The sequence below is a fragment of the Eufriesea mexicana genome, unplaced genomic scaffold (genome assembly GCF_001483705.2).
Source record: "Eufriesea mexicana isolate 0111107269 unplaced genomic scaffold, ASM148370v2 scaffold1523, whole genome shotgun sequence".
Lineage (NCBI taxonomy): Eukaryota > Metazoa > Arthropoda > Insecta > Hymenoptera > Apidae > Eufriesea > Eufriesea mexicana.
In genome coordinates this window covers 95,932-120,239 of record NW_016909723.1, presented here as the reverse complement: position 1 = coordinate 120,239, position 24,308 = coordinate 95,932, and the positions used below count along the sequence as shown (strand labels likewise).

General features: G+C 29.6%; 4 protein-coding genes across 5 annotated transcripts; 1 reads left to right on the top strand and 3 right to left on the bottom strand.

The window, feature by feature from the left end:
- Positions 1 to 4,835: 4,835 nt before the first annotated feature.
- Positions 4,836 to 8,029, top strand: Tmem63 (transmembrane protein 63). Its single transcript, XM_017901477.1, has 10 exons — positions 4,836 to 5,048; positions 5,197 to 5,473; positions 5,599 to 5,702; positions 5,784 to 5,976; positions 6,042 to 6,156; positions 6,387 to 6,583; positions 6,681 to 7,007; positions 7,096 to 7,371; positions 7,471 to 7,704; positions 7,791 to 8,029. Exons 1-10 carry the CDS (start codon positions 4,918 to 4,920, stop codon positions 7,992 to 7,994), a joined length of 2,058 nt encoding a protein of 685 aa, XP_017756966.1. The 5' UTR covers positions 4,836 to 4,917; the 3' UTR covers positions 7,995 to 8,029.
- Positions 8,030 to 9,646: 1,617 nt separating this feature from the next.
- NSD (Nuclear receptor binding SET domain protein) lies at positions 9,647 to 16,374 on the bottom strand. 2 transcript variants are annotated; one of them, XM_017901475.1, is made up of 13 exons: positions 16,299 to 16,374; positions 15,773 to 16,049; positions 14,968 to 15,368; positions 14,143 to 14,875; positions 13,900 to 14,066; positions 13,504 to 13,822; positions 13,144 to 13,366; positions 12,860 to 13,052; positions 12,363 to 12,792; positions 12,000 to 12,273; positions 11,540 to 11,760; positions 11,236 to 11,462; positions 9,647 to 10,045 (listed from the first exon to the last, which is right to left on the bottom strand). In XM_017901475.1, the coding sequence occupies exons 1-13, from the start codon at positions 16,299 to 16,301 to the stop codon at positions 9,818 to 9,820; spliced, it is 3,696 nt and encodes a 1,231-aa protein (XP_017756964.1). In that variant the 5' UTR covers positions 16,302 to 16,374; the 3' UTR covers positions 9,647 to 9,817. The 2 variants fall into 2 exon arrangements, with proteins under 2 accessions (XP_017756964.1, XP_017756965.1); XM_017901476.1 differs by having other exon boundaries at positions 14,968 to 15,260.
- Positions 16,375 to 17,359: 985 nt separating this feature from the next.
- Positions 17,360 to 19,113, bottom strand: Dnaaf3 (Dynein axonemal assembly factor 3). Its single transcript, XM_017901316.1, has 6 exons — positions 18,867 to 19,113; positions 18,579 to 18,768; positions 18,325 to 18,495; positions 18,057 to 18,239; positions 17,750 to 17,978; positions 17,360 to 17,656 (listed from the first exon to the last, which is right to left on the bottom strand). The coding sequence occupies exons 1-6, from the start codon at positions 19,111 to 19,113 to the stop codon at positions 17,360 to 17,362; spliced, it is 1,317 nt and encodes a 438-aa protein (XP_017756805.1).
- Positions 19,114 to 19,598: 485 nt separating this feature from the next.
- LOC108548475 (Sin3A-associated protein 130) lies at positions 19,599 to 23,614 on the bottom strand. The gene is made up of 10 exons (XM_017901409.1): positions 23,531 to 23,614; positions 22,823 to 23,143; positions 22,447 to 22,691; positions 21,918 to 22,269; positions 21,610 to 21,822; positions 20,990 to 21,428; positions 20,786 to 20,923; positions 20,233 to 20,673; positions 19,972 to 20,165; positions 19,599 to 19,913 (listed from the first exon to the last, which is right to left on the bottom strand). The coding sequence occupies exons 1-10, from the start codon at positions 23,612 to 23,614 to the stop codon at positions 19,665 to 19,667; spliced, it is 2,676 nt and encodes an 891-aa protein (XP_017756898.1). The 3' UTR covers positions 19,599 to 19,664.
- Between the last annotated feature and the right edge of the window lie 694 nt (positions 23,615 to 24,308).

Sequence of the window (24,308 nt, the reverse complement as noted above, 5' to 3'; positions counted from 1 at the left end):
GTAATTATTACTCAAAATGTTCGAATTGATGCTGATAATACTATTAGTTTTTCATTAATTACAATCTTCTTTGCAATTAATTTACAAATTATATGCACGGATTATAAAAACAATATCCTTATGAACATTCTCATGTCATTTTTGTTCTTATTTTACTTATAATTTTGTTCATAATTAATTATTCTGTTGGACCATCGCGCCGATCGTTGTATCGAATCACGTACGTCGTCAAGTAAGTAATAATAACAAACTAATTAGCGCCAAATTATGTGCAAAAATTGTATAAGAATGCTGCGCAAGGAGTCGGCTATGCGATACAGTTATAAAAGTTCATAAATTAATCTCAGAAATTGCATAATTTGTTAATTTAAAATTATTCCCCAATAATTCCCAATCGCTAATACGGTCTTGATACCTTTTTTTATTTGGAGGTCCAGGGGGTTCAACAGCTGGTTACGAGCTTAATTTTGCATCAGTTAAATGATCATGAGCTGATTTGCTCTTACCACTGGACTTTCTATTTAATCTCGTAGATTCTTCTTCATCTTCCTCTGCTTTTTCGCTAAATGATAAAGATTGAAGTTACTGTAAAAAAATTTTACATTACAAAGAATAATACTATCATGGATAAATGCTACAAACATATATGATTTTTACTTTATTCCTGTCCTTTACTTCTTCACTTTCCTGTACTATTATTCTTGGTATAATTTCAGAAAATGGATTGTTCAATAATTCAGCTTTTATCATTTTTGGAGCATAAAGTGGTTTATCATTCTACAAAACAGAGGAAATATTATATTTATATCAATTCTTGATACATTTTCTTATAAACATTAAATTTACCTCATCTACAAGTGCTTCTTCAAGTTCAAGCATGTCATATATAGTTTCTTCAGTAACATAACCAAAAGTTGAATGTTTATTCTGCAAATCTAATTGAGAACCAAGAGTAAAGAAGAATTGGGAACCACTGTTATCTTCTCCAGCATTAGCCATAGCAATTAAACAGCGACCACAGGAACGTAATCTAAAACGAACTGAAAAAAAGTATTCAATTCAGTTAGAGAAAATTCCACTCTACACTGATGTATAGAACAAACCTAATCAAAAAGCCCAATTTCGAAGATAGATGTCAAAAATATCTATTACGCGTACGATTTCACGGCTACTGACACATTCGGCACTATTTTTCGAAAACGCACACTCAAAACTGAAAAAAAAATATTCAATATCATTAAAGAAAATTCCACTCTACACTGATATATAGCACAAACCTAATCAAGAAGACTAATTTCGGAAATAGAAAAGAAAACGCACTATTGCGAAGCACGATTTCACAGCCACTAACACATTCGGCACTATTGTTCGAAAACGCACTCTCGAAACAGAAAAAAAATATCCAATCCCGTTACAGAAAATTCCACTCTACACTAATATATAAAACAAACCCAATCAAAAAGCCTAATTTCGGAAATAGAAGCCAAAAAAGTCTATTGCATAGTACGATTTCACGGCCACTGACACATGCGGCACTATTTTTCGAAAATGGAAACTCGAAACCGAAAAAAAATATCCAATCCCGTTAAGGAATAAATCACTCTACGCGAATCAGTGGAAAAATCCGGTTCAAAAAGCCCAATTCAAAAGATAGAAGCCAAAAAAGTAAATTGCGTCGTACGATCTGACAGCCACTGACACATTCCGCACTATTTTAGAAAACGCACGCTCGAAACCGAAAAAAAATATCCAATCCCGTTAACGAAAAAATCACTCTATGCGAATCAATGGAAAAATATGATTCGAAAAGCCTAATTCAAAAACTAGAAGCTAAAAAAGTAAATTGCGCAGCGCGATCTGAAAGCCACTGACACTTCCGGCACTATTTCTCGAAAATGCACGCTTGAAACCGAAAAAAAATATCCAATTCCCTTAAGGAAGAATTCCCTCTACGCTGTTAGACCGAAAAAATCTAACCGAGAATCTTAATTTCAGAAACGTAGGCGAAAAAATTATACTGTGTAGAACGATTTCACAGGCACCTGCTTTTCTGTTACTTTGGTACATATATGCACCTTCAATTGTAATATAATTGCCGTACTGGTTCGACAGCAGCCTATTCTATGCAGTAGTTATGAAATATTCTAATCTAAAATTAAAATTTAGAATGTAAAAGAGATAATACATAACTATGTTGCAATGGAATGTCAAGATCGAAGAAAAATTGAACAAACTGTTTAAAAGCTGCCTTTGCAGAGTGATGTCGATCAAATATTCCAACGAACTGTCGAAATCTAGAATCTTCTACAGGCGACAATAACGGGCAATGCGGTAGTATTATAAGATCGCGCACTCACGCCACTTCATTTCGCACATGTATCATTACGCAGTTTACACTATGTAACATCACTTTTTTTCACATGTGGTATATTACCACCGTAGAAATGTTCATAGTTAGTAATCTTGAACTCCGTAAAGTAATTAAAACGTCAATCAGCGATATCACTACTTCACGAAACGTTCTGAGATTTAATGTTTTATTTTGACGCGGGAGAATATTGCACGATGTTACTGTTATGCCCGCTTGCCGCCAACTGGAAGTTGGCTGCAGCCGGATGTGCTAGGTATTTTTGTAGCGGGAAAATGTTGCATCTTTGAAATAGCTATGTGATAAAGTATCGATGTAAAATATCAAACGATGCCTCTTATATTTAATAACGTCAATGATGCAAATATAGATATATTTCTGTTGCGAAAAATTCCAAATTTCTATAATTAATTTATGAAATGAAATTATTAGCTATTCCATTATACTAATTAAAATAAATAATTACTAATTATTAATTAATTACTAATTATAATAAACATTATACTAAGACAAACCATTACTATCTCCGGCAATCGGCAATGGTTCAAGCACTCTATGCAATAATCACCAATAATGAATTAAATAACAATGAATTCATATCCAGACTTATATTAGAAGGCTCGCTGAGGCTGTGTCTTCACGATGCAATTACAAAAGTTGTTGAATTAATTATAGACGAACATTAAGTCACAGATGAAAGCGAGTGATTTTGCTCTTCGTAATTATATTTATGTACCTTTTATTCACTTTGGAAGTTTCACATATACACGTTAATTATTAACAACATAATTCTTCGTTTCTTTTTTTATATCTCTCAATTTATTTTTTATCCTTTCCTTCATTACTTGGAAAATATAAATATAAGACAGTCAATGAAAAATTCTACCTTCTATAACATAGTTATAATGTAAACAATAAACTAACTCTTTCTCTTTATTTATAACTTCTAATTCTTTTTAAGTTTTTACTTCATCATCACTTTCCCAATCGCTATTACAGACTTTTTTCCTTCTCTTATTTGGAGGTCCAGGTGGTTCAACAGCTGGTTGTGAGCTTTATTTTGGATCAGTTAAATGATCATGATCTGATTTGCCCTTACCACTAAACTTTTTATTTAATATCACAGATTCTTCATCATCTTCCTCTGCTTCTTTATCAAATGATAAAAGATTGAAGTTTCTGTAACAAAATTTTTCATTACAAAGAATAATACTATCAGGCCTAAATTCTGCAAACATATATGATTTCTACTTTACTCCTGCTGTTTTAGTTTTTGAACTGTCTTTTACTTCTTCACTTTCCTGTACTATTATTCTTGGTATAATATCAGAAAATGGATTGTTCAATATTATAGATTTTATCAATCTTGGAAGATAAAGTGATCTATCATTCTACAATTTTGGTATTAAGAAATTTTATTTATAATGTTTTCATGGGCGAAAAATGAATACAAAATAAAAAATAGATTGAAAAAAAAATACCCAGGATGGACGGGAGAATCCAACCTCGGGATTCCAGTATAGGAATTTTCGAATGTCGTCGTTAGGCTACCACGTTACGAAAGATATTGGAAATAAATCTGTAGCTATACATGGAGTAAAACTTTAATCATAAATATTTTAAAAAATATTAAGTAGCTACACCTATGATAATAAATTTTTTTAACTGCATGACGAAATCTACAAACCTGCAAAATTTCAACTAAATCGATGACCTGAAGGACTTACACTCTCCTTATTAGTAAAGTGAAAACATGTTATCTTTGTGTAATCATTGAACTCAGATTAGGTTACGTTATCGCGCATCATTTGCTACTACTTATAACTAACGAATCTGGTACAATGTGTCAAATTGACACACATTTTTTGATATGTACCTTTGTATATATTTAATCATATATTAATATGAATATCTCAACGAATATGAGCTACGTACATTTTCAGTAAGTAGTGAAGTGTAATTCTTTGTGCAATTTAATTTTATTATTGCTTCTTTGCATTGCATAAGTTCGTGCAGTTCAAGAATAACAATTATTAAGTAGTACATTTATATACATAATATGCATACGCATAATAAGTAGAGTGATGGATATTTTTATGTCGTTATAATTAATAGTTTGGTAAAGAATAATATAATTATTTTATTTTTATATTTAACAAATTTTCATATTCTTAGAAAAATTGTATAATAAAAAACATATTTTTTTATATATTTTTTTTAAATAGAAGCTGTTTTTAAAATTTGTTACAAAAATTATATTATATATAAAGAAATTTTGTATAAAAAAATTATTGTTATGTAAATTATAGCTCAAGTCTACGTAATTGTAAACATTACATTCACAGAAATATCTTATTATAAATTATATAAATTTTAAAGTATAAAATAATATATTTTACTCCTATAGCAGATATTTAATACCTTTGTTTAATATTATCTTTTTTAATAATATACCTTGACAGTTTCTTGTTATCTTATTTGGTTTATTACGTAAGAAAGCATGGAATTATGGACGTCTTGCATTATTAAACAAAACAGATGAGAGATGGATGGAATTATTTTATGGAGTCAATGAGGGCAGAGACACAGAAGCAATGTGTGTAGAAACTTCTGTTAATTCTCAACTTTCGCAAGTTGATAGAGGTTTCACATCATGGATTGTTACTGCATTCAGAGTTACGTAAGCATAATAGATTATTAACTTCATATTTCATAATTTTTTGCACATTTAGTACATTCATGATAATTAAGTAATCTAATTTAATACTGTTATTTAAACAAATATTTTAATAAAACTTTGAATGATATTTTATGACTGTGAATTTTAGCGATGAGGAATTATTAAAACGAGCTGGACCAGATGGTTTATTATATATATCATTCGAACGTCATCTGATCATCTTGACGTGCTTAATGGTTATTATATCATTATGTATAGCTTTACCAATTAATTTTCATGGTAATATGCAAGGGGATAAGGCAACATTTGGTCACACAACATTATCAAATTTAGATCCAATGTCTACATGGATTTGGGTGCATACAATTTTAATTTTATCCTACTTACCAGTTGGTGCATATATAATGAGACATTTTTTGAAAAAGGTACATTTTATTTATTATGAATAGATAAACTGTTGTTATAAAACTACAACGAATTTTTTATTATCAATAATAATAATATTAAAAATATAAAAGTGGTGCGGCAATAAAATGTATATGAAATGTAGGTAAGAGATTCCAGACATGGTGGTGAATTGGCAGCTAGGACACTATTAATTACAGAAATACCAAAGCATCAGTGTGATGTACAAGGTCTTACTGATTACTTCAAGTATGTAAATTTGTATTTACAAACATAATAACAACTATTATTTATTTTATTTTACTCCTCTCATGATATGGTTTTGTGTAGAGAAATATTTCCTACTTTAACAGTGGAGGATATTACATTAGCTTATGATGTTAGAAGACTTTCAATACTAAATATAGAAAGAGATTGTGCTGAACAAGCACGTTTATATTGTGAAAACTATGCAAAGAAAAGAGAACCATTACAAATGTATCCATATCCCTGTGGCCAAGTGATAGGTTGCTGTTGTAAAAATGTATGTAATTCACAAAATTATCATAATAGATATATTGTAAATTATACCAATATTTTCCTGTACAGCAAGTCGATGCCCAAGAATTTTATATAAATGAGGAAATACGATTAACTGCATTAGTCGAAGAAGAGAAGAAAGTGGTACTAAGCAGACCCCTTGGAGTAGCTTTCATGACTTTAAGTTAGTTATTACCTCATTATGCCCTTAAATGATATTACTTACTACCTATTACATAGATACTGATAGATATAAAAATTATATTAAATTTTATTTATAATCAACTATAATCAATCATAAGATAATTATTAAATAAATAATTTTTTCATTTCAATGAAACAACCATCGCTGATATCAATAATAATAATAATAATAATAATAATAATAATAATAATAATGATAATGATAATAAGGTACACCTGGTGCAGCTAAAGTTATGCGGAAGTACTTGTGTTCGTTGCCTAGCATAAAATGGGTTATAGATTATGCACCTACCCCTTCTGATATCTTTTGGGAAAATTTAAGCATACCAAGACCATGTTGGTATCTGAATGCTGTTTTAATAAACTTTGCATTGGGTATTATACTATTTTTCCTTACGACACCAGTTGTAAGTTATTCGTGACTAAAATAATAATAATAATAAAATATATCTTGTTTTGATTTTATTAATAAATTTGTTACATTTTTGTAACATTTGATTCCAGGTAATAGTATCTGCTTTGAACAAATTACCAATCACAGGGGAGATTATGAATCTTAGCCCAATAGTTTCATCTTTTCTTCCAACTGTGTTATTAGTTAGTGTGGCTGCTTTAATGCCAGTATTAGTAGCGAAAAGTGAATCATTAGTTAGACATTGGACTAGAAGCAGCCTAAATCGAGCAGTAATGACAAAAACATTACTTCTTTTATTACTGATGGTTCTTATATTACCTAGCTTAGGTTTAACTAGTGCACAGGCATTTTTGGAGTGGACTGTAAATGCGGCAAATGAAACAGGAAGATGGGATTGTGTATTTCTACCAGATCAGGTGTTAATATTATAAAATTATATGATTTATTTTATGGTCTTGGCAAGCATAATTTACTTAAAAATATAAAACTAATACGTTTTTCTAGGGCGCTTTCTTCGTAAATTACGTAATTACTGCAGCTTTATTAGGAAGTGGATTGGAATTAGTCAGATTTCCCGAATTAGCATTATATACGTTCAGACTATGCGTAGCACGTAGTAGAGCAGAAAGAATACATGTTAGAAAAGCAGTATTATGGGAATTTCCCCTAGGTGCTCATTATGCCTGGTTGCTCTTAGTTTTTACTATGACAACAGTATACAGTTTAGCCTGTCCATTGATTACACCTTTTGGTCTGTTGTATCTCACAGTGAAACATTTGGTATGACATTTAAACATCTTATGTTAAATTATTTGAAATGATATATAATGATAATATGAGAAAATATATTATATTTACAACAAACATTGCATATTATAGGTGGATAGACATAATTTATGTTTTGCCTATGGGCCAAGTATTGGAGGTGGTCAATTAGCTGGTGCAGCAGCAAGTGCTACTGGAGCTGCACCAATTTTGGCTCAAGCAGCACTGTTAGCTCTAGGTTTGGTAAGAAGAGGGCTATCACCTTTAGCTGCAGTACAACTTAGTGGCCTCGCTGCAAGTATTTTAGGTCTTGTTACCGGAGCTACTTTATCTTCATCAAAGTATAAAGTACAGTTGTATTTTATTAGAATTTTGAATACAAAATCTAATCAATGTAATCGAAATTATCCAAGTAACAAAAATAATTTTTATAGATACAAATGCAAAAAAGAGACCTATCAGCTGGTCAAAATTTTGTTGCACCAGTGTTGCGAAACAAACAAAACTCATTAGAAGAAACCATATCCACAGCTTCAAATTCTGATCTCAGTCCACAATGTTTAAGAAGCTCTAGTGTACCTTCGATACAGGATGATCCGAAACTTTATCAAGACTATGGTAAAGAATCACAAGCTTAATAGCTTTTGAATTATAATATTCGATATTAATTATACCAGTGATGTATTAAAATAATTTAATGAAAACACAGTCATGAAATATTTTAAACACTAATTTAAATACTAAAATATCATATATCGTATAAGTAAATACGATAATAATATTATTTTGAAAATGAAAACGAATTTATTTGTAACATGTAAAAAAATTCTGTAAACTGAATACTATATAAAGAGTATATAAACGTAATTTCTCATTGTTAAAATCGCAGAAAATATTGAAATTAGGTTATTCACTATAAAATTATTCGATAAGATTCATTTGTATAAAATAATTACAAACAAAGTAAATGTGGATTCTTATATGTATAGCAAGAACAACAATGGTAATAATAACAATAATAACCAATATTATCTACCTTCTTTCTTAGATATTTTTGATCATGCACATTCCTTATAGATGATGGTCATCTCATTAATAATATTTTGTTATTCATATCGATACATTTAATTTTAAATATTTCGTATATTATCATAATTAAATAAAATTTTATTACAATTTTATTTATATAGCGTAGTAGAAACGAAGTATTATGAGTATTATTTCATACTTCCCCACAAAAAGATTAATTCTATCTTTATTTTATTTATTATCATTAATGTATTTGCAATTATTAAAATTTTTATAAGCGCTATGAAATAGGAAGTAATCGTAATTTTTATTTGAATTATGAAAAACGTTTTGCATTTAATACTATTCTTTAGTTCTCTATTACAAACGCGCTCATGTAATATATATGTACAATTTAAAATACATAAGGAACACTGTTAACAAACTTACATTAAGTTTTCCATTTCATTATATTCACATTTACGTAAATTTCTTAACAAATAATTTTTCTTTCTCAATATTATTGTAATATTTAAATCCAATAAAATGACTTAAACGTTTTAGATCAATAAATTGAAAACATAAAAATATATTTTAGGATCTTATTATGAAATATGTGACAAAAATTTTATTTCATTGATATCTTGTGATATCTTCCTTAAAAATAACACGAATTATATAATACAAACTTCCAAAAATTCACAAGGCAGTGTAAAGAAATTTACTATAATCTCTCAAGTATCTAACTACTTCAATGGGTATTTTACGGATACGACACCTTAATGGATAAAAATTTTAAAGTACAATGTAAAAGAGATAAAAAAAAAATTTAACTAATGCATAAATATATTTTACAAAATAAACATCCTCAAAAGTTTATCTACACAACAAACGTTTAAATTAATTCAAAATATTGACTTAGCATAATATAATTCTAAATACTTCATTATATATCAAAATAGAATGAAGAAATATTCTATGCATACGGGTGCATATTATTTAATTATATTCTATTTATTTGTAAATTAAGAGAAGTATTCCATGTCAACCCGATTAGATGAAAGCATATGCAGGTGTGTGCGTATGTGGGAACATATACATATATATGTACACAACTCATAAATGCAATACATAAACATGTATATGCACATAACTCATTAAATTATATAACACAGGTGTACACAGTAAAAGTATTATATTAAGAATAAAATTTATTCTTTTGGTAGCAGAATTGGAATTTATTAAAATTTGTTATTCAACTGATCCCTTTGACATGGAATGAGTGTTTTACAAATAATGTATACAATTACAAATACTACTAGCTCACACTGGCGTTCACAGTTATGTTGAAATTGTCATTACATAATTTGTTATTTACCAATTGTGAAGATATGAAACTATGCACATTAAAATATGTTCCATAACTTAATCTGAATCAATGGGGATAAATTGTTCACTCAAATAGACTGCCACCGATTATAGCCTCCAATTGACTAGATGTAAGGGTATTTAATTTTTCTACCTGGCCTTTCTCTTCGTTCAATCTCAGAGATAATCGGTGTAATGTTTTTCTCTTCATACTTTTTGAATTGTATTCACAAGGCATAAAATCGACAGTCTGCATTGCTTCTTCATCATCTTCTCTTTGAGATTCTTCACTTTCTTCACTGCTTGGATGCACCTATAAAGTATATTTCATTATCTATCTTCCCTATAGAAAATCATTTATTTATAATAATATATAATACATTACACAAGAAAGACATTCCTTCGTCTATTATCTAAGACACTACTGTTGATAAATACTTAAAAAGCATAATACTTTATATAACTTAAAAGGTATGTTTACGTTTAAAACCAAATTACATGTCCTAAAGTGCTACAAGTAAAGTAAATACCCACAATGAAAATTATGGTCTAGTATGATGGGATTTAAGTATCTGTTATGCTCAAAAGAAATTTACTCACCAATTAATATTTAAAATTGTATAATTAAATAATGGTAACTAAACTATTTGTTACAAGCTATTTGTTAATTACAAAATAATTTTTCTTACTATGATCATATTATGAATCAGAGGTCCAAAGAGATAATACCAAAAATATACACTCACTTGAACGTATAAACTTAAACAGAACATGTTTGTTTGTTACTACTTCTCACTACTGCCAATGTCAGGGAGAGGATGCTGGGAACAGTGAAAAACAATTAAAAAAAAAAAAAAAAGGTTAATTGCTGTTAATCTTTTTCTTTCTACTTTTGGAAATATCCTAATATAAATGTTACACTAATAACAGTATTATATTTGTTTATGTAAAATTATAAAACATTGTATATTTCTATGATGTAATTTTTTGTATATGGGTAGAAATACATAAAATAAATGAAACATAGTATTTAATAAAATCTGAAGTTGTAAATGGAATTTTTATATCAATATCAAACCTTATATTGCAATGTATTATATCTACAAAAAATATTCTGAAAATATTTAAAGTAGAAATATAATATATATTTTAAAATATAGCCATTAAAAGACTTAGAATGATACGTTCTTGTCAATAATTAAAAAAAAATCATTACTTTTTCTATTTTAATGATCCGATTGATTAACCAATGAACATTTTCCATCCTTTGAGAAACAAATTATTCTACATATATAGCAATTCTTTTCATGCTTACCACCACCATCATAATTGTCAACTATGGCTTGTCTTTTATTGTGAAAATAAAAATAGACAAACGAAAGCTAACAACATTTGAAACGTAAAATAGTTTTGGGAGAAAGCTTAAAATGCATAAAAAAAAGAGATTGCTCATCTTCTTCGACAATTTGAAATGTCAATGCCTTTAACACAGTTTCATCTCACCTCTACTATAGAAACTCTTGGTGATGGCTCACGTGGTACTGACTTCTCCATTGTTAACAACGGACTATTGGAATCTGTAGAAGAATATTCTTTGTCTGTCTCAGTATCATTATCCGAATAATCTTTTTCATCTTCAACAGAAGATTTTTGCATATCCATACTTTCGTGTAGCTTACAGACAAAACCACCTTTTTCACTGTACTCAAATAGGTTTCCATCCAAGTGTACTATCAATAACGGTGATTAATTTTATGATACAAACAAGAATGTGAAACATAAATAAATATATTGCAAAATTATTTACCTTGACAAAAAGCAGTGCTACAGAAGGAACAATGTGCTGATGTTCTACGCCGACATTCCGCGCAACGGTGCCAAGGACAACTAAATCTTGAATCCATATCATCAATAATCACGCAAGCTTTATGATACTTCTTATTACATGTTTTTTGATCGCAAACAACGAATTCTCCCAATTTTTCAATTTCTTGTCCGCAACTCCAACATAGTACATGTTTTCTCGATCTAATTATTTTACAATGATTATTGTGCACAATTAAACAGATCTTATACATTGAGATGATGGACTTTTATAGAAGGAAATAAATTATGAAACCTTAGACAAGAAAGCAATATCGGTAGTATAAAAGAATAAAAAATGCTGATTTACTTTTTCTACTATAATTATACCGAACTATACAATATTTCGCTATTTATATCGGGAAAATTAGTATACGATATGCGTATAATATGCCACCATTTACCTTCTTTGACGTTTTATTTTATCAATTTTTTCCAATTTTTTCTGTTGTATCGAAGGTGTTGTTACTTGTGATTTCTGTACTTTTAAACCTATAAACCCACTACAATTTGATGCACCACACAAGCAGGGTTTTCGAGTTTCTCCATCACAAGCTAAGTTATAATTAAAAGTCAATTCTTCACCAGGCTCAATATCGCACAACGCAAACAGACCTATACGCGTATCTCCATTTACTGTCCATTTTTGAGTCTCGCAGTTTGGTGAACATGAATGATCTAACAAGTTTTAAAAATGGCAATTTGAAATGCAAAAGATACATTTATTTTTGATCTTCATTTATTAAAGTAAAGCAAAAAATACTCACTCATAAATCGACTTAGATTGCCTTTTGGTTCTGCGTCGATCATTCTATTATTATCTATAGTTAAAAAATAAAAATTCTCGTTCTTTAATTCCTTTTTCCTATGTAGTCTTCGTTTGTATTCAGCCTCATCTATAACTTCACCTACATATTCTATAACGAATTGTCCAACTTTAATTGGTTCCAAACTTCTAAGACCCCAACCACGACCAACAGTATGAAATGGTTCCATAGCTGGATATTGTCTTCTTACAAATGCTTGATTGTTACATTTGGGACCAGCTGGACAAATACCAGGACTGCATTCAACTAATAATATTCGATTGAGACAATCTGTTCCTGGCGCACATGGATTTTCCCATTCTGCATCACAATCACATGCAACGATACTTTCAACTTCTACTGGTTTTACATTGCCAACTGGTTTATTCACCTTTGAATAGATGCCAATTATAAATTTATATATATACATATGCGCACATAAAATATCTTTGTTATACCTTTAATTTAACATAAGGCGGAGGTTTCAATCCTCGTGGTCCATGATCTTTAGCTGCAGCTCTTTCAATTTTTAACTGCTGATGAATCTCGTTAGCTTCTTCTAATGCTTTGCGATAAGTATCGTCCCTATTTTTTTTACCAATTGGCGGTTTTATGTTGGCGTCACCATCTTGATAAAGAAAAGCACGTCCTCTATAAATAAAACCACAATTGCCATTATTAATATATTCTTAATATTCATATTCAATCTAATTAAAAAAAAACAATTAGGAATATTACTTACCTATGAACCCAGTGATAATTATTCGATCCCAAAAACATCACACAAAATTTACCAGGGCTGTGAGGTATAGCTTCTATATTTTCAGGAATTTCATGAGGATAACAAATACGAGACGGCCACCAACGGTAATTACCAAGTTTAACCCACACAACTTCTCCATATAAAGGTAATCTGCCTGTTTCACAATCTTCACAAATAAATGCACCATCTGGAGCATCAATACCTAAAATTATAATTATATGTAATTAGTTATATGATATACACATACTATTATTACTACCATTATTACTATTATCACTATCAACTATCAACTTCAAATATGTCTATTACATTATTTCATTATTACTAATACTAGCATACCTAAACATTCCAAATGGAATGATGTTGGGCATGTATCGCAACAGATAAGACTTCCGCCTCTTGTACATAAAAAACACCATGCCGCATTTACTGGAGGTTGTGGTGCTTGGTAATGTTTTGGACAAACTATTTGACTACCGGTTAATACAATCGAACCAGCAGGTAAACAAGACGTAGATGTATGATATGATGACGGACAACGAACACATCGTGCTAATTTTTCATTTGGAGCCCTTGAATGACTATCTTGAGGATTATCTGAACTGCATGTATGACATACATGATATGGACAAGTTAGACGACCCCCCTGCCAATGTGACTAACAAGAAAATATTTGTTAATACTATACTTCAACTTTGATATTATATAATTAATATATTTATTATTGAATATTACTTGTGGCCATGATTTCAAGCAAGACGAATGATAATGTTTCCCACAAGCTAATACAGAGCACCTTATTCTATCTCCTTCCCTTTCATTACATATAAAGCAAGCAGGTGCTACACCTGATAAACAATCGATACATTTAAAGAATTCGTCTTCTTGTTCTTCCAATTTACCTAAAATTGGAAATAACATACATTTTGGTTAAATATTATGGAAAATGTCAAAAATATATTTGGTAATTCTCTATACCATTATTCTCATCGTCATCGTTATTACTTTGTTTAATCTCCTTTATATCGTCAAGAATTTTATCATCCATTATATTTTCATCAATGGAATGTTCTGGACTAGATTCTCCTGGTTTCACGCAAGAAAGATGAAAATATGAATAACAAGGACCTTTACACCTAGTTAATTTTCCAGTTTTTTCACATATTTGACAAACTTTTTCTTGTTTCATTCCTTTGAAAAGATTATAAGGTCTATTTTTTTTTGTTTCTGAAATACTTATCTCTTCTTTTTCAACTTTTATTCTTGTCTTTTTGTTATCTTTAGTATTTCCAACTATTTCTATTAATAATTCATCGTCGTGATCCGATGAATTTTCTTTTGCATGGGTACTACTAGTGTCTGATGTTACATATGACCGGTATTTCTTGCGAAAAGAAGAATTCATATTATCCCAAGTCTTCTTCAAATATTTCCTAATATCATGTTCCGACGCATCCGGATATTCATCTTCTAACATATCTCTATTTCTTTCGTAATAAACTTCAAAGACACCATCTACATCTTCTTCAGTTCGAAATTCAACTTTTTGCATAAGAGAAACTTCATCATTGGAATCTTTTTGACTTAAAGGAGATAATGGAGGAGTATCTGAATTGAGTTTTGAATGACTTTTACCATTCTCAAAGTATTGCAGCATTTTTTGTTTTGTCCCATCTGTTTTATCTTGTGATAACTTATCTACCTCATATACCTGTAATATCATTTAACATAAATGTTTCCAATAATAATAATATATTTCAAATTAATTCAATTCCATATTAAATGTTTCGTTCATATACTTACATTATCTTGCTTAACTCGTTTAAAATCAGGACCATTTGAATCACTTGAGTGTTTCCTTTTATTGAATTTATCTTTTTCCTCAGATGCTTTTAGTATTTTACTTTTTACACTTTTTTCCTTTGGTTTGAACACATGTGCCCTATCATTATTGCTCATTGGTTGAACTTCCATAGCTTCTTCAATTGCGCTTTCCCATTTTGATTTTATACCAGGTTTTACAATGAATGCTGCTGCATATTTTGCATCTCGCTTCTTAACCTCTGCAGTTATTGATTCTGATAATTTTTTAAAGTCTGCAAGATTTGTAAATGGAATCATAGAGTTTGATGAAACCCAACTGTGACGTCCTTTATCGCCGAAGTATTGGACATGTATCATTAGCGTTTGTGATCTGGCAGTAGCTGGTCAAACAAATATACGTATATACACACACACACACACACATATATATATATATATATATATATATCATGTAAATTGCACCAGTTACTATGCAATTACTACATTTAAATTGCTAACAAAGAAAATTATTTAAAAAAATAGAAGGGAAAAAAGAAATTCTATAGCCAATTTGTAACGTTATACTACCACATTGCATTTTTACAGATAATACATAAATGCTTTATAAAAGATCAATATTGTCTAATATCAATTAATTAAAGATTTCATACTTGTTTTGGTAACAAAAGAAGGAAATAAATAGAATAAAATATTATAATGCATAAAGTAAAATGTACATTTATATGTAACCTTTCTGATAATTTAACTCATATTTAATAAATTTAACTGAAATCAAGAATCTTACCTTTTAATTTATGATATACCATTAAAACTGGATCAAGGGTTATAACGCAAGGCCAAAAAGGAAAGTTACCAACTCTTGCCCATGCTAATTGACCTAACAACCAATTGCACTCTATAGATGAACTAACCAATTTTGGAGTAGGTTCCTCCATAATACTTAAGTTAATAGAAGAATCACTTGTATCATCCATATCATTAGCTGTATTATTTTCATCTGTACTATCATTACTACTATCAGGTGAATGTTGATACTTTCGATTCTTTGGCATTTTAGAATTCTGCAAGTCACATATATCAACATTATGTCATACTATTAAATATTTCTATTAATATATTTAATTGGAAGAAATATAATGATAACTATAAAAGAAAAAGACGGTTATACTATATAATAAATAAATAAAGTACATACGCGCGCGCGTATGCAAACACACACACGCGCACACATACACAGAGACAGACACAGACACAGACAGAACACGCAAAAAATTATACGCTAAAACATTAATGAATGCTACATATAGTACCATAGTTTGTTAAGAACGATATTGATCTTTAATCGGAAAGATTATAATTGATCTTAAGAGGCATAACATGCCTTTGGAGAACTGGCAATCTCATTCTTTGGAGACTTAGGTTTTATTGTTCTGCCATAACGACTTCTACCAGGTGAAGTTTTGTTAGAACTGACAATGAAGTCCTTTTTGTCATTTTTAAAGATGTTGTTTGTTGTTCCCAAATTTCTGTCGCATTCGTCAAGTCTTGATTCAACAATAATGCCCACCTTGTTATTTATTCTGTTGATAGTACTCATTGTTTTCCAACTAATTTATCATCTTTATCTATTAAGGAGGACGATAACTCAGTGGTATAAAATCTCATACACTTTTTCAGTGATTAACACAATATAAACTCCAGAACTTGTGTATAAAAGGATCACGTATAGAAAACAATTTTCATTATCGCTGAAAATAGCTGCGATGGCCGATTTTCAAGGGCTACTTTATTTCTTATAAACACAATACGTACTTTTGATTAATTTATAGAAACGATGTATATTATGTGTAAACTTAAAAAAAAAATAAATTCAGTATCTCATAAATAATTTCTTTTCTTAATATTAAGAAATTATAACTGAACCGTACGGACCTCTAAGCAGGAACAGGACGCGTTTCCCGCGATTTTGGGTGATTCTCATAACCAAGTGTACTTTAATTTTTCACTATATGTAATGTTTAGTGATTTTTGTTTTATAGGTTATTTGAGTTTCAATATATATGGAAGTTTACATACTTATGCTAATAATGGTTATTTTGTAAATGATTTGTTACTTGTTGATTAAATCATATATTTAAGCAACAAGTAATAGACTATGTATAAATTTGTTAATGTATTTAATTTAATTGAACAATTATACATAATATGTGAATATGAACGTACATATATCCGTACATAACTGTATGTGCATTCATAACACTAGCATTTGTAACTATATTTAATTTAATTGAAAATTTTAGGTAAATTATATTATAGAAAATGTTTAATATATGTTGAATATCAAGGTGAAAATTCAAGTAACTTATATTATTTATTTGCGAAATCTGGCAGTATGATGTTCTTTAGCATTTATATCATTAATTTCATATAACCCATGATGCTGAGCCATACTTTTTAAATCCTTTACAAAATTCAGTAAATGTTCGTCTCGTAACTCAACCAGATACTTTTGTAATTCTACCAATATGATTCCTGTTTCTTTCAGTAACGGTGTAAGAGTAGGTAATTGTTTCACCATATTCTGAGCTATCCAGATAAAGTCAAATTTATTAACATATTCTGCTTTATGTGTAACAATTTCTAAGAATGTAACAGGATGAAAGATTATCTGAAAGAACAATGTAAATTATAGAGAATTATATGTTCGTTAAAATTGTTAATTTTATATATTATATAATTCTTAAATAAAATCCTCTAATACTTTATGATTTTGAATATTTATCCAAGATAGACTGTTTTTGTATTTATTTCCTTTTGTTTTCCATGATTCTTGCTCCATTTCTTTATTGGGCATTTCAATTACCAATGTACCATTTAATATAGAAGGATCTCTATGTGATGCAATGAACTTTTCACATATTGGTTTTTGAGTCCTGATTTTATACAGAGATTGTATAATTTCTCGTTCAGCTATATCAGTTGCTCTATATCTGCTGTGTTGTTGTTATTCTTAATGTTATAATATCAATGATAATATCAACAATATACAAATTTAAAATACACCTTACATATAACTATCTTCTTTTGTCTGTAAAACCCAAGTAAAAAAAGGACCATTTGTAATGTCTCCTAAATAGATATAAGGTAAAAATCCAGGCCTTCGTTCTATTACTTTATTTAATAATGTTGGGTTACTTCTAATAGGTTCTCCTTCTAACCAAGTAAATGCAATTCCATTATTTCTCCAAAATCTGACATCAGAATAAGATAATTAAATTATAAATATATATTGGTATAATAAAATTTTCATAAATATATAACAATTGATAAATATACCGATATTCTTGCAATGTTAAATTTGAAATATCTCTATATTTTAAAATCATATGATAATCCCAATCAAAAACACCATCTCGATAATCATATCTTGTTTTCAATGATTTTCTAACTCTTTGATCCCAATACTCTATAATAGGAACATTCTCACGTGTTGCACATTCCCAAAACCTTGTAAAACAAGTGTACTTAACAATAGAAATATATTAAATATAAAAAAGAATTAAATTTTTAATTTTTTAAAATAAACTCACTTAAAAATTGCTTCTAGTTGGTCTCTATCTTTATACTTAAAGTGTTCCAAACTTAACCAAGGACATGCAATTGTATTTGTTGGTATATTTGATAAGTGATTAGAGGACTTTATCAAATACTTGGCTGTTGCAGATCTTATTAGTGTATTTCCAAATATCTCTAAGTAATATCTAGTTGCTTCTTGCAATCCTTTGATATGTTCCACATTTTTTTTTTTTTTTGTAATAACATAAAAGTAATTGTAATAAAAACATTTATATATACTTTAGAACTCTTAGTATACATACCCAAATTTGTTTCTAAACAAGTATTTAATAAAAGAATAGATCTAGCAACTTGTTCCAATGTTGATTCAATTACATTATATATAATAATGCGATCATTATATAAATAAGATGATGCTATTGTTTTTAAAATATGTCTTGCATCACTAGCACCAACAATTAATACTTCAAGATATTCATTTGGGCAATTAGTTCCATATTTATTAATTTCAAATTGTATGTCTAATGCAGGACTGTATCCCCACCACATGTTATTATATTTAATATTTTACATTTATTTAAAATTAATAGACTTTAAAAAGATTCTATAAGTGTCAATAGTCAAACTTTAATTAACAATAATATCGTTGTCAAGATATGTTATTGCCATGGAAACATCTATTCATATATATATTAGACACTGCGAAATAGTTTCAACGACATATCCTATATTTCATGACATAATTCTTAATGTATGTCTATTCAATTCTTTGTAGTATTATATTTGAACTATATCAAGCTGTAGCTATAAATAAAAAATAAACGTATAATTTGTATTGTATGTATATGTACTTACACATGTTTATATATACATATAAAACAACAGACTTACTATATCTATAAAAATTAAAAGTCGTATAACATAATTGTATAATATAATTATAAACGTGTTAATGATACTCATGTTATAGTCTTATAAAATCATTTATTTTACTCCTACAATATAGATTCTGACACAGATAAAAATAACGCCCTCTCAAACCTTGCTCATGCAAGGATATTCCATAAATATATTTACGTTAACTTAATGCGTGCAATAACTCATTTATCTCGCTTCTTTTGAGCTCGTTTATTGCCACACCGTTGTAAAATATCTGTAATAGGTCCTTTATGTTGAAATATAGCAATAAGTTGCGTGCGTGCTTCAGTCATTCCTTCACTAATTAAGCTACTACGTTGCATATTCCCTTTAATTAATTCATTTACACGTTCCAGACCATCATCTTGTCTATTTTTGACATTTTGTTGTGATTCAAGCATGGTTAATGTTGTTTTCAATTTTTCATGAACCTATACAAAGTTTACAATATTACTCGATATTACTATATAAAATAATATAGAAACTTACTTGTTTCTCAAGATCAGCAATATCTTCCATTTGCGCAGTAAGATGATATACCTTCCAACCATTTAATTTTTGTAGTACATGTTTCTGTTGAGCTATTTCTGCAACTGTAGGTCGTCTTTCCTCACGAGGTCGAACTTCGCTTGGTCTTCTATAATGCTGAAGTCTACTACCCCATCTATTCTTCCAAGAGGGTCCTGTACAATTGAAAATAAATAATTTCATTTAACATAATGTTTTTAGTTATGTACTTCTTTCATGTACCTAATAGACTAGGCGTAGGCCGTGTTCGTATTGCAATTGTTGGTTGTTGTACAGGGGATTTAATAATATCGCACTGTGTGTTTGAAGTTTGTCTTTTCTCTGATAATTTTTCTTTCGATTCTTCTTTAAGTTCTTTTTTCATCCTTTCTTCTGTAATGAATTGCATTTCTTCTTCTGTACATCTTGATTCAGTTAATTCTACTCCAGTAAGTTGTTGTTTTCGAGGTTTTTTTCTCTGAGACATCTCTACTGTTGGGTTTATAGTAATCCTAGATTGTTCTGGTTCTTCATCAAGTCCAGGTGATGATGTTGCTGAAACTGTAGTAGACCCTGAACTTTGACAACCACCACCATCTTGATCTCCTCTTGGTGAACACGGTGGACTGGATGTAGTAACAGGAGGTAAAGATGCAAGTACAGGAACTAGATTTTTTGCCGCACCTAAAGATTCAAAACCTTTTTAACACCCTTTTTTTTATTATTAATATAGGAATATGAGGGAATAAACTAAAAATATTTTTTCAATTTTTTATTCAATTTGCACGTTTCATACCTTTAATCGGTGAATTATCATGATCCCTTTTTCTAAGTATACTTGGTCTTGGAGATGCATTTGTTTTAGTATGTGGTTCATCATATCCAGGTTCAACAAGTAACCTCACTGGCGTTTGACGATATTGAGTATACGTCCCTAAGTAATATTATTAAATAAAATTTATTTCGAAAAATATCAGCACCAATGATCAATAGAAATTACCTGTGGGTTCAAAGGAATAATAAGTAGCAGTATGTGAAGGATGCAAATATTGACTCTGAGCTGACTGAGCTGGAGTTGTATTTGAATTATTATTTGTATTATTGGCAGAAGAAACTCGAAATCCCGACTGTTGAGTGGACTTAATTTGTACAGTTTGTCCAATGTTTTGTGCCTGTACTGTTTTAGCAGGTGCTGATGTAACTCTTGCAGGTGCTAAAGGTAAAGGATGTAAAGACATGCCGGTAATTCTAGCAACAGTAGTTGATGTAGGCTGTGATATTCTTGTTGTATTTGATGTACTTGCTGTTGTAGCAATTACACGTGACACTGTGTTAAGACTTGACAAAGATGTTACTGTTTGAACAACACGTGGTATTGTTTGTGACTGTGGTTGTGATTGCTGTTGCTGTTGCTGCTGGTGCTGCTGCGGTTGTTGCTGCTGCTGCTGCTGCTGGTGTTGCTGCTGCTGCTGCTGTTGTTGCTGCTGCTGCTGCTGCTGCTGCTGCTGCTGCTGCTGCTGCTGCTGCTGCTGCTGCTGTTGTACCTATTATATGATCAATCCTGATCAATATTCAAAGCACTAATAAGATACCTTTTACATAATAATATGTATAATGAACTAACTTTGTACCTACTTGCTGAGAAGGGATTACAATTCTACTAACAGTTGATGGAGTAGCAACAGTGTTAATTGATAATTGTCTTCCAACTGTTGGTTGAACAGTTACTGAAGCTGAAGCAGTTACTCTATTTGCAGTTCCAGCTACAGGTGCTGATACAGCTATACGATTTACAATACCTGTGGTATTTAGTGGCCTGTTTGACTGATTAGGCTACGATTTGAATTCAAAATAAATATCTTATATATTTTACCAATATTATTTTGCAATTTTACTTGATTAATCAATCATAAACAGTAATGACTTACTTGAATAGTTTGAGTTGAAGATCTGCCTGGTTGTGTAGTTTGTGATATATTTGATACATGAGGGGCAGATGGTCTGCTTTGTGTAACTGGCAATCTTGTAATACTATTGTTTGCTTGAAGAACAGGTGCTATTAATCTGGACGGAGTACCAGGAACTCCAGTAACCATTGTAGCTTGTACAGGTCTTCCTTGTCCTGTAGGTGTAATTAGACGGGGCTGTTGATTGGTATACACTGTTGACGGTGGCCTTGAGATTCGACTAACTGGAGGTGCAGAATGCCTTTGTGGTTGTGCATATACCACTGATGTTGTTTTTGGTTGCCATTGAGGATTTGAAATTGCTGTATTTATTCTAAAGAATATAGAAGATTGGTAATAAACCTTTGTACCACAACTTCTATAATATACATATGGTTATTAACATAATACTTTATTAAATACATAAAATAAATTTTATTTCTCTATTTATTATTCCTACAGAAATATTTAAAAATAAACTTAATAAATAATAAGAAATACGATTTCTTACCCTGGTCTTGTGGTAGGTATAGTTTGTCCTGTATTTGCTCTAACAATTGGGGTAGCCACTGTTGACCTTGGAGCAGAAATATTAGCAACTGCAGCTGGTCCTCGAGGTACATGATAAGTTGCTGGCATATTTGTCACCTGTTGTGTTTGTTGCAATAATTGCTGAGCCTGTGGTTGACTTTGACGTTCCACTGTACTTAACATACCTGGAGAAATTATTCTTACTGTGGAGCCAACTGAACAAATCTATAAATATATAATCAATATTTATTATAATTTTTCATATGATAAAGGTAATTGAAATTTGAACAAACAATGCAATCTAATTCAATTATAAGAAACAAAACATTTAAATATTAACAAGAAATTTCCTTTACCGTTGTGGTTATTTTGTTTGTTTCTGAAGTTGAGGTGGTACCAGAGGGAACTGCAGATTTCATTACAGGTAATTTTGAATTTGTATCCATTGACATTGATTTACCTACGAGAGTAGTAGGTGCTCCAACTGATCCCACTAAGTTCTGCGTTGATTGAATATTTTGTATGTTACTCTGAACAACACTTTGCACATTTTGTATAGTTTGCATAGTAGTTAAATTTTGAGCTATGCTTTGTACAGTTGTCTCTGGTACATGTTTATCACCGCCACTCTCGATAGAACTTAATGTTGTGTTCATGTCTATATCTCTAAAAATTATCTTTTTCAACAAGATATATTATAATAATATATGTTAAAAAGGATACTTTACATAAAGATTTATTAATCTTTAGATTTTGTTTTATTTATTACGCTTTACTATAGTTACTTCTCACTTTTTTAACTTTATACAAGTTAAAAACTATTACATATAAATTAGTCAATACTGTAAAAAAATTCGAAACTTTTATATTATATTTAGTTTACCTAGTTTTATAATAACTTCATAGCTAGTCAGATAATAATAGTAAGCATAATAACAATGCTACAATAGGTATAACATTAACAAATTAAATATTTCATATTATAAAAAGCTATATACTTTCTTGTCTTTGAAACTGACAGTAATTAGTATTTTCTGGATATATATTGAAAAGTGTATGCATACCTTTATAAAAACATAACACGGTAAGATCATTACCGATTTATTTAAACGTACACATATGACATTTTTAAAATACTTCTGTTTCATTGATATTTTACTAGATAAAAAACATTTTACATTCTAAACAGCAGTTTTCTGGTCACTACAGCAGTTTATAGCGTCTAAATAAGCACGATTCAGTACAGGTAAATTGTTTTCATACAAATAAATGTTCTATGCTTTACCACGTTTTTCTTTTCATAGGAACATTTTATGTAGTCAAATAAGTTTAAATAGGAATAAATACATAATTATTAAAATTTAAATGAACGATAGAGTTAAGAATTTTTAACACTTTTATATATAGCAGAATAAAATGTATCGTAATACATTCGTTACTAGTACAACAAATAATATTTCACTAAAAAAATCGCTCATTAAAATAAAACTAGTGATTTTTGTTATAAGTGTAAAATTGGTTAAATTGCAATAACAATAAAATGGTAAAGTTGACTACTTAGTAAGGACATTTTTTCTGTTTCCTTTTCTTTCTCTCTCTTTTTTTTTTTATGTGAAAACAAATTTAAATACAAGCTCTTTTTATGTTGGTATTATATATTTTTAAAGAATTTTGATTTATACGTGTAAGCAATTTCTACCATATTTTTGTAACTGAATATGTGAGTGGTGAATGTAAATGTATAGTTACTTAAAGGATCAAAAATCATGACCATATAGGAATTTTTTTTATTTGAAATTTAAAATCATTATATACACAAGAATCCAGAATATATATTAAAAG

Coding starts and splice junctions, on each gene's coding strand:
- Tmem63 (XM_017901477.1), top strand. CDS start 4,918: ATGGAATTATTTTATGGAGTCAATGAGGGCAGAGACACAGAAGCAATG. Junction 5,049..5,196: donor GTTACTGCATTCAGAGTTAC/GTAAGCATAATA, acceptor TGTGAATTTTAG/CGATGAGGAATTATTAAAAC. Junction 5,703..5,783: donor GGTCTTACTGATTACTTCAA/GTATGTAAATTT, acceptor GGTTTTGTGTAG/AGAAATATTTCCTACTTTAA.
- NSD (XM_017901475.1), bottom strand. Junction 13,053..13,143: donor AATTATCACTGGGTTCATAG/GTAAGTAATATT, acceptor TTTTATTTATAG/AGGACGTGCTTTTCTTTATC. Junction 12,274..12,362: donor CAATCTAAGTCGATTTATGA/GTGAGTATTTTT, acceptor AAAACTTGTTAG/ATCATTCATGTTCACCAAAC.
- Dnaaf3 (XM_017901316.1), bottom strand. CDS start 19,113: ATGTGGTGGGGATACAGTCCTGCATTAGACATACAATTTGAAATTAAT. Junction 17,979..18,056: donor ACAAAAGAAGATAGTTATAT/GTAAGGTGTATT, acceptor ACAACACAGCAG/ATATAGAGCAACTGATATAG. Junction 17,657..17,749: donor TAAATATTCAAAATCATAAA/GTATTAGAGGAT, acceptor TTGTTCTTTCAG/ATAATCTTTCATCCTGTTAC.
- LOC108548475 (XM_017901409.1), bottom strand. CDS start 23,614: ATGAAACAGAAGTATTTTAAAAATGTCATATGTGTACGTTTAAATAAA. Junction 20,924..20,989: donor TTATTCCTTTGAACCCACAG/GTAATTTCTATT, acceptor AATATTACTTAG/GGACGTATACTCAATATCGT. Junction 20,166..20,232: donor GCCTACGCCTAGTCTATTAG/GTACATGAAAGA, acceptor TCAATTGTACAG/GACCCTCTTGGAAGAATAGA.